The sequence below is a fragment of the Scomber scombrus genome, chromosome 5 (assembly GCF_963691925.1).
Source record: "Scomber scombrus chromosome 5, fScoSco1.1, whole genome shotgun sequence".
NCBI lineage: Eukaryota > Metazoa > Chordata > Actinopteri > Scombriformes > Scombridae > Scomber > Scomber scombrus.
Window position 1 is genome coordinate 10,780,125 of NC_084974.1, and position 16,686 is coordinate 10,796,810.

Genomic DNA, 16,686 nt, shown 5'->3' on the forward strand with positions numbered 1-16,686 from the left:
GACGAAAATGTGCTGAGTGACTCACCGAGAAATGGTGTGTGCCTGTGTGTGTGTGTCAATGTTGGACCATAGAGACAGTAGAAGCCTTGGGACTGAGTCATACAGTGTGTGTGTGTGTGTGTGTGTGTGTGTGTGTGTGTGTGTGTGTGTGTGTGTGTGTGTGTGTGTGTGTGTGTGTATGTGTGTGTGTGTGTGTGTGTGTCTGAGTTTGCATGTGTAAATTAGCATGCATGCTGGCTAGGTCATGATACTGTATCTTCCTTTTTCATTAGATGTGTCTACAGTGTGTTTTAGAGGTTGAGCCTCTAGGGGAAGGCTTTGTGTGTGTTATCGTCCACATACACACATACTAGTGCTGAGGACATGCATGGGAGCAAAGAGAGATGCAGTGCTTATGGGTGTCTTCGTATGAAATAAAAATAACACGGTACAGTACCAACTGCTACAACATAAGAAGAACACAGGCAGAAAAAAGTTATTACACACTATACAGTAAATAAATGCATACAATAAATAAACTGCATGTATATAGCATTTTTATCTAAAGCAAAATTTGCCTCTTATTCACACTTCACAAACTTTACTTCACATTCTTACCCAGTATGGTGGCCATGTACTGCAGGATTTGTAGGACGTCCTCCTCTGAACCAGAATTTTCTAGAAATGGACACTTCTCCTCTTTCTTCTCCCTTTGCTTCTCCTCACCACCAACATCTTGGCACCTGTGAAAGAAACAAACCAAACACACACAGATCAAGCATGATTAGATAAGTAAGAAAGCCCTTCTAAGCTAATACCAGATTAAACTCTACCTAAGGTTTGTTGCTAGAAACCCAATTTATTTAGGTGACTGTACAAATCTCAGAGACATATACGTAATTGCATCGATAGATAATACTTGGGTTTAGTGACAATTTTTTTTTTTTTTGTGATCTGAGTGACCTCACCCTTCAATTATCCCAAGCAGATTCATATTTGTTAGTCTCTGAGTAGATCCGCTGAAGCGGTTGGAAAATACAAAGATAGGGCAGAGTGCACAAGGTCACCTCAATAATGGAAGTAAGGGAGGGGCATGCAATGCGCTCTCGCTTCCCAACTCAGATTTATTTTGTTAGCTGGACAATGAGACTTTCCGGTCACAAGTTTCACTGCATTTTTAACCATTAGCTGAAAGTAAACAAGGGACCAGTTACACTGTGCATGAAAAAGGGAAGAAAAAGAAAAAAGGAAGGCACCAAAGAGAAATAAAAAGTCATAGTTATTCCAATCCTGTGTTTATTTTTATACAGTATGTGCTTTATAGACAATGTTATCACATATTGTCTCAGATTGAATCCTCTCTACTGATTTCTTTTTTTTTTTTGACAGAGGGACAATGAGAGAGAGACAAGAGCTGACGGACTTAGTGTGATTGTGTTTCTTTCTCTATTTGTATCTGTTTGGTCAAAAAAGAGAGGAATAAGAGAGAAGGGTCTGTGAATGGGAGGATGAGGGGTAGCAGAGACAGTGAGAGGCTAACAGAGACAGAGCAGTTATGTATGTGTCTATATGTGTGACAGACAGACAGGCAGGCGGACAGACAGAGGAGTGAGAAAAATAGAGGCAAAGAGTGGAAAATGAGTGATGGGGACGGCAGGACAAGACAGCAGGTGGACAGCAAGTGACAGATAGAGTCTAGAGACTGATGACAGAGGATGGGAGTCAGAAATAAAAAGCAGACAAAGCAAAAGAGACAATCCTACCTGATCTCTTGTTGTCTGTAGAATTGCAGAGTTCGCTGTAGAGCCTCCTGAACAGTCTGAGTCTACAAAAAGAGGTGAAAAATGTTAGACACGCAAGTTTGTATTTGAGTGTGTGCATGCATTTATTTATGCATCCACGTGTGACTGCATTTATTGCACCTCAAAGCTTAAACACTGTATATTAAGTCATTCATACACTAGTAAAAGTCATTAAAGGGTTAGAGATAAAACTGGGAGGGATAGATGAGAGGGAGAACATTTTGGGTGATGCTCTAAAAGACTGAGAATTATTACTGATACTGTATACAAAACACTTTTCAACTAAATGATACGATGATGCATATGTACATTGTTGCAAGTTGCCATGTTTGACTCTGCTGTTCTTTTCTCAGGATAAAAATATATATATTTATATATATACTGTATATATATATATATATATGTGTGTGTGTGTGTGTGTGTGTGTGTGTGTGTGTGTGTGTGTGTGTGTGTGTGTGTGTGTGTGTGTGTGTGTGTATAGACAGGATTTTAGATAGATAAATTGTTATATTTTTAGTTTTGATAAAATATTTCATTATCTTCATTTAACATAATAATTACGTGTGTGTGTGTGTGTGTGTGTGTGTGTGTGTGTGTGTGTGTGTGTGTGTGTGTGTGTGTGTGTGTGTGTGTGTGTGTGTGTGTGTGTAGTTGGTGTATTTTGCTTATCTGACCTCTAAGCCTGAGAGAGAGGGTCCGATGTGATTATCTGAAATACGGCTATAATGCAAGGCTGTGGTGACAATACTAGAACACAGTGTGCCAGCTGGAGGGGTCATGCTGAGGCCTCTGCTCACTCCGGACAGATACAGGAATGATTGTGTGTGTGTGTGTGTGTGTGTGTGTGTGTGTGTGTGTGTGTGTGTGTGTGTGTGTGTGTGTGTGTGTGTGTGTGTGTGTGTGTGTGTGTGTGTGTGTGTGTGTGTGTGTGTGTGTGTGTGTGTGTGTGTGTGTGTGTGTAAAGAGAAACAGAGGGAGCAAGAGAGAAAGAGAGACATTGGTGAGTTGTGTTGTTGCAGAGCAGTGAGAAATAAGAGAGACATTGTGTGCAGACAGAGAACAAATATCTACATACTTTATGTGTCAGTCAGCAGGTGTTTTAAAATAAAAAATATAGCACTTTCATTCTCTTCATTTATTGCACCTGACCAGTTGGACGAAGGTTTATGCCCATATTCACAACAGCACTAACAACTGCAAATATTGTAGCACTCAGAGCCACTTCTATCCACGACTGCTGATACAAAACATTTTCACTTTTAGCTCAACAGAGAGCTGCACATCAACAGCAACGGGATTGACTCTTGATACGAGCAACTGTTAAAAACTGATAGCTAAAAAACAGTGATCCATATCTTCACAGACTATTTGTGAGAAAAACTCCTTGTTTCTCCCTGTCACCACTCTATTCCCCACTTACATGTGTGTGTGTAAATGGTGTGTGTGTAAACAGACATGGGGTTCCCTCATGTCAATCTCCTGTAACTCCGTCCTTCATTCAGCTACTCATTTACCATCAAGCATGCACAGTATAGCGTATGTGTACACACAGGATTCTACAATATGACCGAACACACAGGCACAAACTGTTATCAGCCAGACACACATGCATGTGTAAACACACTGTACACATACATCATCATTAGTCTACATTGTTATGATCACTGGCATGTTTACTGTACACACAACTGGATGGCCCATCACACATTAATCTCACTTGGTCACACACATAAATGTGCATGGATAGTAGGATAGTAGGAATCAAGAATCACACACAGTAACAGAAGCATTGTAATAAATTGAATGTGTTTAAACTGAATAAATATTTTTGCATTTGTATCATTTAACCATGGTAATGTTTGAGTGAGAAGATCTTCTATTAAAATGAATGAGTGTCTTTTAGGACACACACACACACACACACACACACACACACACACACACACACACACACACACACACACACACACACACACACACACCCTTCTTCTCCTTTTCTCCTGTCTTTCTGTAGTTCCCATCTTCTTTATCCACACCGCTCTGTCTCTTTTGTTTGCTCTGTCTCTTTACATTGGGACGGGAGCAGAATCTCACCAATACACACTCATTCCTCTTGCTTTGTTGCTCTGCACTGCTTTCTCTGCCTGTGTTTCTCAGTCATACTCTTCTCCACTATGTGAATCAGCTTTTCCTGCCTGTCTGTGTGACTGATTCTCTCTCTCTCACACACACACACACACACACACACACACACACACACACACACACACACACACACACACACACACACACACACACACACACACACACACACACACACACACACAGTGCACCAGCTCCTCCTTTGCTCCTGTTATCTCATCTTCCTCCTCCAAATTTCCATTAGCATGAGCTGGTGCGTTATATGGTCACAGAGCAGTGGGTACTGGTGCTCCAGCACAGTTGGGAAGCTGTCACCACTACTACAGAAAATAGAGACTCATACGCCAGATGAGACCCCGCAAGATAAATCACAGCATGAGATACATCAGGCTTCTCTGTCAGGGAGGAGGCTAGTAATAAAGCAGGTACAAAGTAAACAAGACGAAAAGCAATCTGCTTTGTGTCAGAAGGTTTTAAGGGTTGCATCTGAGCATACTGCAATAATTAAAGCCACATGAAGTACTGGTGGTAGTATGAATATGCTGATATTGCATAGGACATGTCTCAGGTGAGTATTTTGGCCTGACTAAGAAAAAGAGATGCACCAGTCAAACATTTAGATGTGCAGGATCATAATGGTGGCCTACATTTACCATATAACTGCAACGCCCTCAGATCAAATTTGCTGCTTTTCTTTGTGTATATAATTTGAAAACATCACCCTGAGCTGTGGGAAATTATAAAAGAAATTTGAAAATGAAAATAATTGTTAGTTGCAGTCCTAGATTGATGACAAACTATTTGGTTTCTCACAATCCCATTAGCAGATTGCATCAATATAGTCTATTGAAGTTTTTTTGTAGTCTGTAACAATAGCAGGCAATAGTGAGATGAATGTATTTTCTTCTCTGGTAGTATTGAAATTACTGAAAAGTGTGTAGATCGACAATTTGTCTCCCTGTTTCCTCTGATTTTTTTAGACACAAGCCCCATTCAAGGAGCGTGTAAGAGGAAGGCTAATCACAGAGATTCCAATTAAAATACCCACTATCTTATCACTCAAAGCAAAATGACCAACTAAGTATTCAGCTAAAAGCAAGGTAGATCCACTTCTTGCTAAAACAATTTCCTGTTCGGGAAGATGTGACCACTGATTTAAGACTTAACAGAATACATACAAAAGCACACTCACACACTTGTCTGATGCTTTTCATATTTTGTGGCCAGCTCTCCCTTTTGTTTCGGCGTCATGGGTCACTAAGATAATGGCCACCTTACATGTATATACACTTGAGAGAAAAAATGAATGTTTGCTCACATGTAAATTTGTCTGCATGTGTGTGTGTGTGTGTGTGTTGCTTCTGGGTCAGTGTGGTCAGGGTGAAGACAACCACAGAGAGCATGCTCTGTTCTCTCTGTCACGGTCCATTGCAGTCAATAACAGACACTGCCGCTGCACGCAGTCACTGTGTGTGTGTGTGTGTGTGTGTGTGTGTGTGTGTGTGTGTGTGTGTGTGTGTGTGTGTGTGTGTGTGTGTGTGTGTGTGTGTGTTGTGAGCAGTGGTGTGTGTGTGTGTGTGTGTGTGTGTGTGTGTGTGTGGGAGAGAGAGAGAGAGATAGAGAGAGAACAAACAAGATGATAAACAGTGTATTGTGAATGAGGGAGGGAGCAAATGTGCCAGGATGTGTTTAAGGGCTTATTTGTTACAGTATGTGTATTGTTGGCCTGGTTTTTTTAAACTCCTTTCAAAACTGCGCCACCATAATGGGGCGCCATGTCTTGACTCCCACGTAAAATAGTCCAAATCTTAGCGCTGCAGCCACTGATTTATTCGCTTTTAACAAACCAAAACAAAAAAAATGTGGAGTTTAACCTGAGGTCAAAGACATAGCGAATGCCCCTTTCAACATGTTTTCTGAAGAGGAATAGACTCAATCCTGCTGTTTCCCTCTGTCATTATTTATTTACAATCATTTGGAAAAATATCATTTTTGTGCCTACTTAATGAAACCTACAATTAATAAACTAATTCTACTGTATGTATGATTTCAGTCTAAGTCCAGTACTGATGCTGTTTTTGGTCTCCAGAGGGAAATATACTCTTTGTCTCTTCAGCTACTAAATCGTCCACGAGCTAGTCACTAACTTTGTCTGTATGTTGTTGTTGAAGCGACCCAACGAGTGCAGTGACAGTGAAACTCAACAGTAAAGCTGATTTCATAATGTGCTGTGTGTTTCTGACTATAAGCAACAAGGAATAAGTATTCATGCCGCTTCTACAGTTGTGACCAAAATTATTAGCCCCCCTTGTGAAATTAGACAAAATTCTTGATTTCTCCATGGAAATGGCCATTAACAACACGTGTTTGTTATTGTGGAAACAAATACACCACTAACCCTAACCCAAGACAAAAGTTGACAAGTTTGATTAGGATTTTTTATTGATACAATGAGTTGAAACAAAAAAGGGCAAAAATTAGAAATCCAAAATTATTAGCCCCCTGGCCATTAATAGTCAATAGTGTACCCTTTCTGAGCCACAACTGACAACAACCTCTTTGAGTAGTTCTTTACTAGGTTGGCACAGGTCTCCTGAGGGATTTTGGCCCATTCTTCCATTGCAAATTGTTCCAGCTGGTCCAAATTGCGTGGTTTCCGAGCATGGACATTCACTTTGAGCACCCGTCACAGATTCTCAATAGGATTGAGGTCTGGGCTCTGTGCGGGCCACTCCAGGACCCTGGTTTTGGTATCCTTCAGGAACTGTTGGACCAATTCCGATGTGTGCTTTGGGTCATTGTCTTGTTGGAAGACCCAGCGACGACCTAAGGATAGACTACGAGCAGATTTCTGCATATTATCCCTCAAAATGTCAACATAATTTTCTTTTTTCATGATGCCATGCACCCGAACAAGGCTCCCTGTGCCTGAGGCTGCAAAACAGCCCCACAGCATGATGCTCCCACCACCATGTTTAACTGTGGGAACTGTGTTCTTAGGGTTCAAGGCCTCTCCCTTTCTTCGCCAAACATAAGCAACATCCATGTGCCCAAACAATTCCAGTTTAGTCTCATCAGACCAAAGCACAGACTTCCAAAACTCATCTTTACCTTTCAAATGTTCACGGGCAAACCTCAGTCTGGCTTTGATGTGCCGTTCTTTGAGTAAAGGGGTGCTTCTTGGACGATGGCCCTGAAGCCCACCACGATGGAGAGCCCTCACAACTGTGCTCCTTGAAACATCAACTCCAGAAGAGGCCAGGTCAGCAACAATCATCTTGGCAGATGTCTGGAGATTCTTGCTGACATCTCTGACAATTTTCCTCTCTAGAGTTCTTGAAATCTTGAGCTTACGACCACGCCCAGGTTTGTTTCTTACAGAATTTGTCTCCTTGTACTTGTCAATGATGCAACGTATAGTGGTTTTAGACACTGTGAAACACTTGGAAATGGCAGTATAGCCTTCCCCCTTATCATGAGCCTCCACTATCTTCTTTCTGAGCTCAAGACTGATTTCCTTTTTTCTTTGGCATGGTGAATAAAAGTAGTCCCTCTCAATAATGTGTTCAAGTGCCCTGTTCCTTGGAGTCCTTTTATGCTGATTGAATGTTCAGGTGTTGTTAGGAAGCCAATTGACTGCACAGGTGTGGTTTGAAAGCTGATTGGTTAATTAGGTGTCTTTTTGAAGGCAAGAATTCACATGGGGGGAAATATTATTGACCACCCCATCATGGGGGCTAATATTTTTGACATCCCCATTTTTCTTTATATTTGATATAAAACTAGCCTAAAATGTTATTTTATATTCCAAAATGTACCAAAAGCTACTAAAAAGCACTGGTGAATGTTTGATTATATCGAGTTTTATCAATGCTGCAAACATTGGGAAGAATTTTAGGAAAATGTTCCATAATTCCTGGGGGGCTAATAATTTTGGTCACAACTGTATGTGTCTTTAGGAAGCAATTAAACTGTTTATTTGCACCTTCACTATTAATATATTTAGACAGTGGAAGTTCTTGTACTAAAGGAGACAGAAATGTGAAATTCTGAGTGTAAAATAATCTATCACAGTCCGTCTTCTGTGAAATTAACACATGCACACTTCACACACTTCACACACTGAAAAGAAGACCTATATTATTATGATGAGATAGTTTATCTTTTCTTGTCCCTGTGACCAAATAATCTCACACAATGAACCTTACATATTTACATAATAAAGGCTCCACTTGTGCCCAGTTGACGCCTGCAATTTCATTGAGAGGCAAACCAACACATTTTTGCATCAAATCATGCAAATGCACACAGAGTGACACGCACAAACACATGTAAATGCTGGATATTAACACCGTTGAGTGTTACACAAACCTGTCTTTAAGTGTTTCCTTTACAAACCTAATAAAGATCAGGGCCAGTTTAAGCTGCAGCCGAGAGCTGAAGATGGCTCTCACCAGTGCTCTCAAACACACCAATGTCAGATTTTTAGCTGTGCTGTTGAATTTTATTATTTTCAGAGTTTGTTTTTGTTTTCTCTCCTACATCTATTTCTCTCAGGAGCTGAACCACCAAGTGTCAGCATTTGCAATTTGGAGAAACCTATTCTTACAACTTCTCTTGTAGTCAGAGAAAAACACTGCAGTGCTCTTAGTATGTGGAGAATTTCTTTTCTAGTTGTATTTCTTTTCATTAATCATATTTTGACGTTTGCTTTGAGAAATACATAGATGTACTGTGTGCAGAGCTGTTAACCACTTAACACCATCGTGGCTGTCTTTTCACCTTTGCTAAAACTGAGATGAGGTGAGATAAGCGAGGGTCAAAAAAACATGACTGACTGTCAGAGACTGAGACATTTGTGTCAAAGCAAACATATCCCCAAAACATAGTTCTCTTTAACCCTGAAAATCTCCTTCTCTGCTGTATTTTTCATTTTGAAAAAACTAAACAAAAACAAGAACTTAACACAAGGTTCACTTTGTAGCTTTTTCTGGGGTTTCAACCACATGTCCACAAGGTCTAGTATGGTAACTTCAGTCATTTGGTAAACAGGAAAAGCTATTTCAAACGTGTTATAAAACATTTGTGTATATTAAACTTACATTCTACAGGTGGTCAGCAAGGAAACTACATATTACGAATAATCTGTTGGTTAATTTCTCGATTAGTTGATTTGTTTTTTGGCCCAGAAAATGTCAGAATATGGTGAAAAATGCTGATCGCTGTTTCCCAGAGCCTAAGGTGACATCTTCAAATGTGTTGTTTTGTTCACAACAGTCAACAACCCAAAGATATTCAGTTTTTCTGAGAAAGAAGGCTAAAGAAACCAGAAAATATTCTTTTAAAATGAAACAAAATGAGTATAAATAGTAGTTTGGAGTATAAATACTGACAACTAACTGATTAATCGACAAGTTGTTGCCACAGTAACGCTCATGCTACTTTATTTTTGTTACCATAAAAGGGTTATAAGGAAACTTTCAGTGTGTGTGTGTGTGTGTGTGTGTGTGTGTGTGTGTGTGTGTGTGTGTGTGTGTGTATGTGTGTGTGTGTGTGTGTGTGTGTGTGTGTGTGTGTGTGTGTGTGTGTGTGTGTGTGTGTGTGTGTGTGTGTGTGTGTGTGTGTGTATATTTGACCCCTAGTGGTCAAATTTAGCTTAGAACAGCTTTAACTGTTGAGACATCACATGCCGTATATGAGATGGGGGCCTGAAAATTTCCCAGTAGCCATCAATTGGTCAGAAGTAGGGTGTAGTTACCAGAATTGAATTAACTTTGGTATCTATACATACTGGCAGGAAATCTCTGCTCTGGCCAGAAAAGGTCACATTGGTCATAACTTCGGATTGGAAAACATTTGTTTGCTCTGTCAGTTGCTCTGTCAGTTGTCTTTTCAGCTGGGTTTTCCTAATTTGAATCCACCCAAGTGCAATATTCACTGGTGCAGCTCCACATGCATTCAACTTAATATTAGCTGCTTGACTGGGTATGTAGCTGCCTTTGAGATTATGGTACGATTTATTGAGTCAAACTCCTGTCTCGTATGGCATTTTAGTTGTGTCCACCTCTTGGACGTCTGTCGTTTATCTATACACTTTGTTGTTGATCAAATATATAACAGCCACAATACAGGGGATGCAATCACATCCCAATCCCATGACTAAGGAATAGCAAATGCCCTAATCACACGCCATCCATCACAATTGCACTCTGTTCTAATAGACGCTTTATTACATTACAGCTTGTAATACAACTGAGACACATATAGGACAGAGACACACAGACAGAAACAGGCTCATTCGTCACATCATAACATATACACAGACAGGGCATGCCCCCCCCCCCCCCCCCCCCCCCAACATATTTATTACATAATCTGCCAGATGATTCAGGCTATCAGATTTTAAAGGATGAAAAGAGAGGGTTTTTTTGTTGTTTTTTTCCATAGACAGCATAGCACGCATAGTATCACGATGTAAGAAAATACTTTGCCTGGGATTTGGGGAATTGTGATGTAGTGGAAATAGCTTCCATGTTGTCTTTTCCTTAAAGGCTGTGTTGTTTTTTAACTTTGGAGACAGCTGAGTGACATGGAATAAATGCCTCTGGTTGTTTCCTCATCATATTGACTTTAAAAAAAAGGACTAACACTCATTGATCTGGTCAATAATGCCCAACCCTAATTGCACATCTAATGACAAACACATTAGGCGACTAGTCCTAGTACATTTGTAATCGATTTTTTAGAAGATATAACCCGCCAATTTACCCTAAAACTATACATTAAGTTAGATATATAGTCAGGGGCGATTCTAGGATCAGACCTTTAGAGCGTAGAGTGGTCTACTATAATGTATGATAATAATAATGGCTCAGAATTAACAATCACAGACAGAGAGGAACCTATGATAGTTAATTAACCCTGAGGGAAAAAACAATATTAATGACAAAACTATCCAAAGTACATTAAACCTGTTAAAATTAAACCATTTGAACCTGTAGCATAAGTTTTTGTCCCATCTCTAACAGACAGGCTCGCAAAATAATTACATTTGTATACATTGTTTTCTAGGGGGGGGGGGGGTACAATATTAATTTATTTATTTTTAGGGGTGCTGTGATTAAATTTAGGGGTGCTTATGGTGGCATACGTCCTTACACTGCACTGAATTAACTATTTATGGATCAATCAACCTATTGGATTTAGTGAAGGTATATCAAGACTGAGCTGAAGGCCTACCGTGGGTGAGGTCAGGCGCTTCAGGCTTTCTCCCAGCGAGTCCAGGTTCACCCTTCTCCTCCTGGTCACCCTCTTGTGAGGTACACTGGGTCCATGCTGCTGCTGCTGCTCCTCGCCTCCGGGACACACCGGCCTCTCGGCGGGGCTGCGGCCGTTCCAGAGGAGCGCTCTGTGGTGGGAGGAGGAGGAGCTGGAGGAGAAGGAGGAGAAGGAGGAGAAGGGGCAGCCTCGGCTCTCCTCCGCCGGCTCCAACCCTCCGCCGTCCCCTCCGTCTCCCCCGGGGCTCTCGAGCCCGCAGTCGGAGCCCACCGAGCTGCTGAACGACTCGGAGGAGATCTTGCGCGATGAGGAGGACATGGTGATGGTGATGGTGGTGGTGGTGGAGAGGAAGAGGAGGATGGTGGTGGTTGTGGTGGTGGTGATGAGGAAGATGATGATGATGATGATGATGATGATGATGGTGATGTTGATGATGATGCTACAGCCGGTTCCACGGTACCACGTGCACCTTTACGCCGGGGACTCATCAGATAGTGGTGGGGGGTGGGGGGTGAGAGGATTTGGTGGAGGGGTGTGTGAGGTCTGTCTGTGTAATTGTGTATGCATATGAAGTGTGTGTGTGTGTGTGTGTGTGTGTGTGTGTGTGTGTGTGTGTGTGTGTGTGTGTGTGTGTGTGTGTGTGTGTGTGTGTGTGTGTGTTTGCAAGATAATGTCCAGGTGTGTCTATGTGTGCATATGAGATGCGTCTGTCTGCGTGTGAGACTCAGCAACCTATTCAGAGGGAAAGGAGGGAGAGGAGGTGGGGGGGTCGACCGAGAACGAGAGCACTAACGGCACGCAAACATTTATGTAAGGGGGAGGAGGAGGAAGATGAGGATGAGGGGGGGAGATGAGGAGGAAGAGGGGGTCATCGCCTTCTTAAAAAACGTCCTCCTTTACCCCCAAAACAAATCCTCTCTGCTCCATGGGAAGCCAAACACACGCCAGAGGATGCTTCAGATGAAAAATATCCAAAAAATAAAAATAGCAGACCACCTTGCCACAGTAATTTATATGATTTAAAAAGCCTTTTTAGCTGCTGCGCGACAACATGATAGCCCACCTCTGTAATTCCGACACATGTTAATTATTCCCCTCTCTCACACACACACACACGGTGAATTTGGGCATCCGAAGAATGTGTCGTTTCCAGCAGAGCAATCCCCAAAGTCACAGCAGATGTGTCTCTCTGTTTCTCTCCTCCGTCCCTTCTCCTCCTCCTCCTCCTTGTCCTCTGCGACGCTGCTTCTGCTGTCTGTCTGCCGGCTGACTGTCCTCTCATCATTCATCCATGCTCCGCTTGTAACTCCCTCACCGTTTGCAGCCCTCGTCTTCTGTCGTCTTGTCCTGTTTTTTTTTGTGTGTGTTGGTAGTCGCTCGGAGGTGGCTGGAAAAGTGGGGACGTGCAAGATGTGGAGCAGAGAGAGAGAGTGAGAGAGAGAGAGAGAGAGAGAGAGAGAGAGAGAGAGAGAGAGAGAGAGAGAGAGAGAGAAAGAGAGAGAGAGAGAGAGAGCGCGCGCAGCAGTGATGTTCAGTGCAGAGCAGCAGGACGCATCAGCTCGACGCTCTGTTTTAGTTGGGCAACCGCGACCAATCAGAGAGTAGACAGCAAAAATGTCAACATTACACATGAAGTTATGTGCCTATAGTTCTGATGTTGGCTAAATAGCTGGGATGTTTTATCATAGGCTATATCACATTTTCGTAAAACGGCGGGCAACGCTGGATACAGAGGACAACTGCGCAGGAACCTCAGCCAGCCAGGGCCATAACAAGGATTTAAAGATATGCTAGAAATACTAAAAGATCATGAGTAAACTTTGGAATTTTTCCCCCCAGTATTATTATTTTAACTTTGTTGAGCTACTCATTTTATTTATGTGTTTAATCCTGCTTTGATGGTAAAAATGCAGATTCTAAGATTTTTATACACTGTGGCAGGAATAGAAATAGGTATTTTCATCTATGCTATTATAGGCTAATATTCTTGCCCTAAGGGTCAAATTTAAAGATATTTAGTCTAAAATATTATCAGCTATTAAATAACACAGTGTATGATTATATAATTGAAACTTCTCCCCAGGCCCAGGGTGTTAAAATATCCTAATTCTTTTTTTTTTTAACAACCAAAAAAAAAAGAACAGGTGGAAAATGATATCCTTAATAGGTATAAGATTGACTATGTTCCCAAAGACTATATTAATTGCATGTAAGTTTGTTTTCAAAGTTTAATTAATTTCACATTTGTTGTGGAATTGCATTGTAATTTGCCACCATTAAAGTACAATAGCAACTATGATGTGCTAAGATACATTAGCCTACAACATCTTAAGGCTCTGTTTTAAAGGGTTCCTGAATTACAATCCAGCTGTAAACCCAACATGGATGATGCATCCTAAAAGTGCTATGGATGAATTCATAAAAGCTAGAGCCTCACATGTGAACAGATCATCTCCATGACAACTGAGCAAATCTCATCTGCTGTTGAAGCCCATGAAATATGGTTTAAAGCTCAGGGAAAAGGCTATCAAATGGCCCTTTGAAATATTATTCCAGCATGGGAACTGGTTGGTCTCTGCTTAACACATCTAAATTATTGCTGTTTGGTAAATGTCACTTTTATTCCCACAGAGTGTCATTTACAGGTCAGTGCATCAAACATTACAGGCGACAAACAGGTGATTGTTTCCCCCAATTAAATAACCGGAAGTGGCAATCAAGCAACATCTGATTGTAATCAAGCAGTCATGGCCAATAAGGCAAGTTTGTGGCAACGTGCCAGATGTGTTCAACATGGGTACACAAGGACAAATATGGCTCCACAGGCAGATAATGGAGCTGGCAGCAGTGGTGCATGCTTGTTGCCTCCCATCAGAGAACAGGATGATGCTCATGTCTGGCACTAATCACACCAAGACCTTGACCTCGATTGACAGAGCATGTCTGTTCATTAACGGCCCCAAAGGGGCAAGCAGCAAAGAGATACTAAAACAGGCATGATGCATCATGTAAGTGCATATATACTGTATATATATACACACACACACACACACACACACCAATCACAGTGTAATTTCCTGGAGGTGCATACTAATTCATTTGACTTTCTGGAGCAGCATGACCCCAATTCATTGCATAAAGTCTCTCTCTCTCTCTCTCTTTAACACACACCCACACACACACACACACACACACACACACACACTCTCTCTTTCTCTCACACATGAGCAGCACTGACACACTCTAACACACTCTTAACACACTCACACAGTCTCTGCTCCTTTCTCTTTCCTTATCTGGTCGATTGCACTTAGCAATCAGTCTGCCATCCATCAGTAATAATGTGGGCATTTAATAAAGCCAACACTACAATGGAATAAATAATGTTCCAGAGAAGATAAGCTCAGCAGCTGAGGGACTGCCTCAAGCTGGCAGCCAGCCATCAACAGCTGAGTGCATGCAGGGCAATAGCTCTGTGATATCATGGAATTAAGGGGAATGGATAGAAAGAGCACCTCTGGGAATGTTATTCTCACTCAGTACACACATCTAACATGAAGGACATCACATTTTTACTAAAATTATCATGTAAGTAAAGTATGAAGCATCCTCTGAGTATCTGACATCACTTTTTTAGAATTTAACTGCATTGATGGAAACATTGTGTGTCCATTCATGCTGTCCATATGATTAAGTGTAAGTTACAATAGATGCAATGAGTAATATTTTATAACATTTTGTTCACATTTCTAACCTGGAACTGCTCAAAAACATTTATTTAAATATAGCAAATATGTAAACGTTGCTCTGGTTGGTCAAATTATTAAATTATCCGCTATCATAATACTCTTCCAGAGTCATGATCCAATAGCCTCATAGTTTACGTTAAGCCAGATGTATCGATCATTTAGAGCAGACTGTAAAACACCAGGCAATACATTTTACAGTAATGCAGTAAATAGAACCATAAATACATGAGAGGAGAGGGAGGAAATAACTAGCATGTTTTGCAGACAGATTTACAGTGTCATCTCAGGTGCCGCCCATGTTTAAGTTTAGTCTAAAAGGCTGGATAATCCTTGAACACACACACACACACACACACACACACACACACACACACACACACACACACACACACACACACACACACACACACACACACACACACACACACACACACACACACACACACACACACACACACACACACACACACACACACACACAATCGTAGAAATTTAAAGTAGATGCATGCAAAAAAGGGACAAAACCATATATAGACAAAACCACCCAGGAACAGACACAGAGAGTGAGGTTAAAGCCAGTAAAATGTGAAATATCTGTAACTATGGAATGCAGGAAGATAAGAAAAGGTTCAGCCCCGTGATACACACCAGTGAGTCAAAACCAGGTGCCTTCCCCAGGAGATAAGCTGACAGTCATACAGACACACTCAAACACACAGTAACAATATCTTACCTTCAGTCTACAATGTTCATTGTTGTGTACTCATTGTAGCTTCAGCCCTTTTAGCACTCCTGTCTTTGTGTGTGTGTAACACAGAACACATTTTTCTGTCAAGTATGTCTCCTGCATGTATGACTGTGTATAGCGAGTAAAAAAAGAATGTGAGAAAATAAGAAAGAGAAGAAATCAAAGAACTTGAGCTGCAGAAAGCGAATGAGTGAATACAATAAAGCCTCGGAGGATGAAGCAGCATGGTGTGTGGGGCTGCAAAATAACACTAAAGCAGAGGTGTGTGTGTGTGTGTGTGTGTGTGTGTTTGCATGAGGCAGAGACAGGGAGAGAGAAATGGCTGTCTAGGTCATAAATCTGCCCCCAGCCAATCTAATTGGCCATAACCATACATCACTCCATGCCACTGTGCTGCTATTAACCATGAACCCTTGTGCGATACAAACAACCTACTGTACAATCCCATGTGACAGGTTAGAACGTACAAACAGGGTTAAAGAGCGGCAAATTGCATGTTGTGGTCTTGCCCTGAAAAAAACAAAAACAAACCTGCAATATAATTTCAGTTGATTCCCTGAAAATAATCACATTTCAATCTGACCTTTGAACACACATTTAGATTCAGGGATGATTTTTGGCACTTACATCATATTTAAGTGGTGGGTGATAGCTGTGGCGGACAAAACTGAATTACTGCTGATTTACAATGGACCTGGCCCTCTGATGCACATATAAACAATAAATGATCCACAATCCATTGACCGCCTAGCCGCAGAGACATTATGGTCGCCACTGCTTGCTGATCCGTACAATGAAACACATCTTACCAAGGTGATGTCACAATGGTGATAATAACAACACGCAACACCCTCCTTAGGGAAATTAGTTTTTCTCTGTTCCCCTGTGTTCATCATATAAGTGTTCCCTCAAACACTCTTGTTTCTGTGTTACTTGGAATAACTGCAAAATGAGGACTATGTGAACAATTACAAGAGAAAACATTTCA

At 41.3% G+C, this 16,686-nt stretch overlaps 1 protein-coding gene across 1 annotated transcript in view; it reads right to left on the reverse strand.

Annotated features, from left to right (window-relative positions):
• Positions 1 to 11,519, reverse strand: part of gucy1a2 (guanylate cyclase 1, soluble, alpha 2) — a 41,738-nt gene extending 30,219 nt beyond the window's left edge. The window contains exons 1-3 of the mRNA XM_062419273.1: positions 11,163 to 11,519; positions 1,743 to 1,804; positions 598 to 722 (exon numbers count right to left, since the gene is read on the reverse strand). Of these exons, the coding sequence (XP_062275257.1) occupies positions 598 to 722; positions 1,743 to 1,804; positions 11,163 to 11,519 (544 nt within the window). The remainder of the gene's footprint in view (positions 1 to 597; positions 723 to 1,742; positions 1,805 to 11,162) is intronic.
• Positions 11,520 to 16,686: the final 5,167 nt, after the last annotated feature.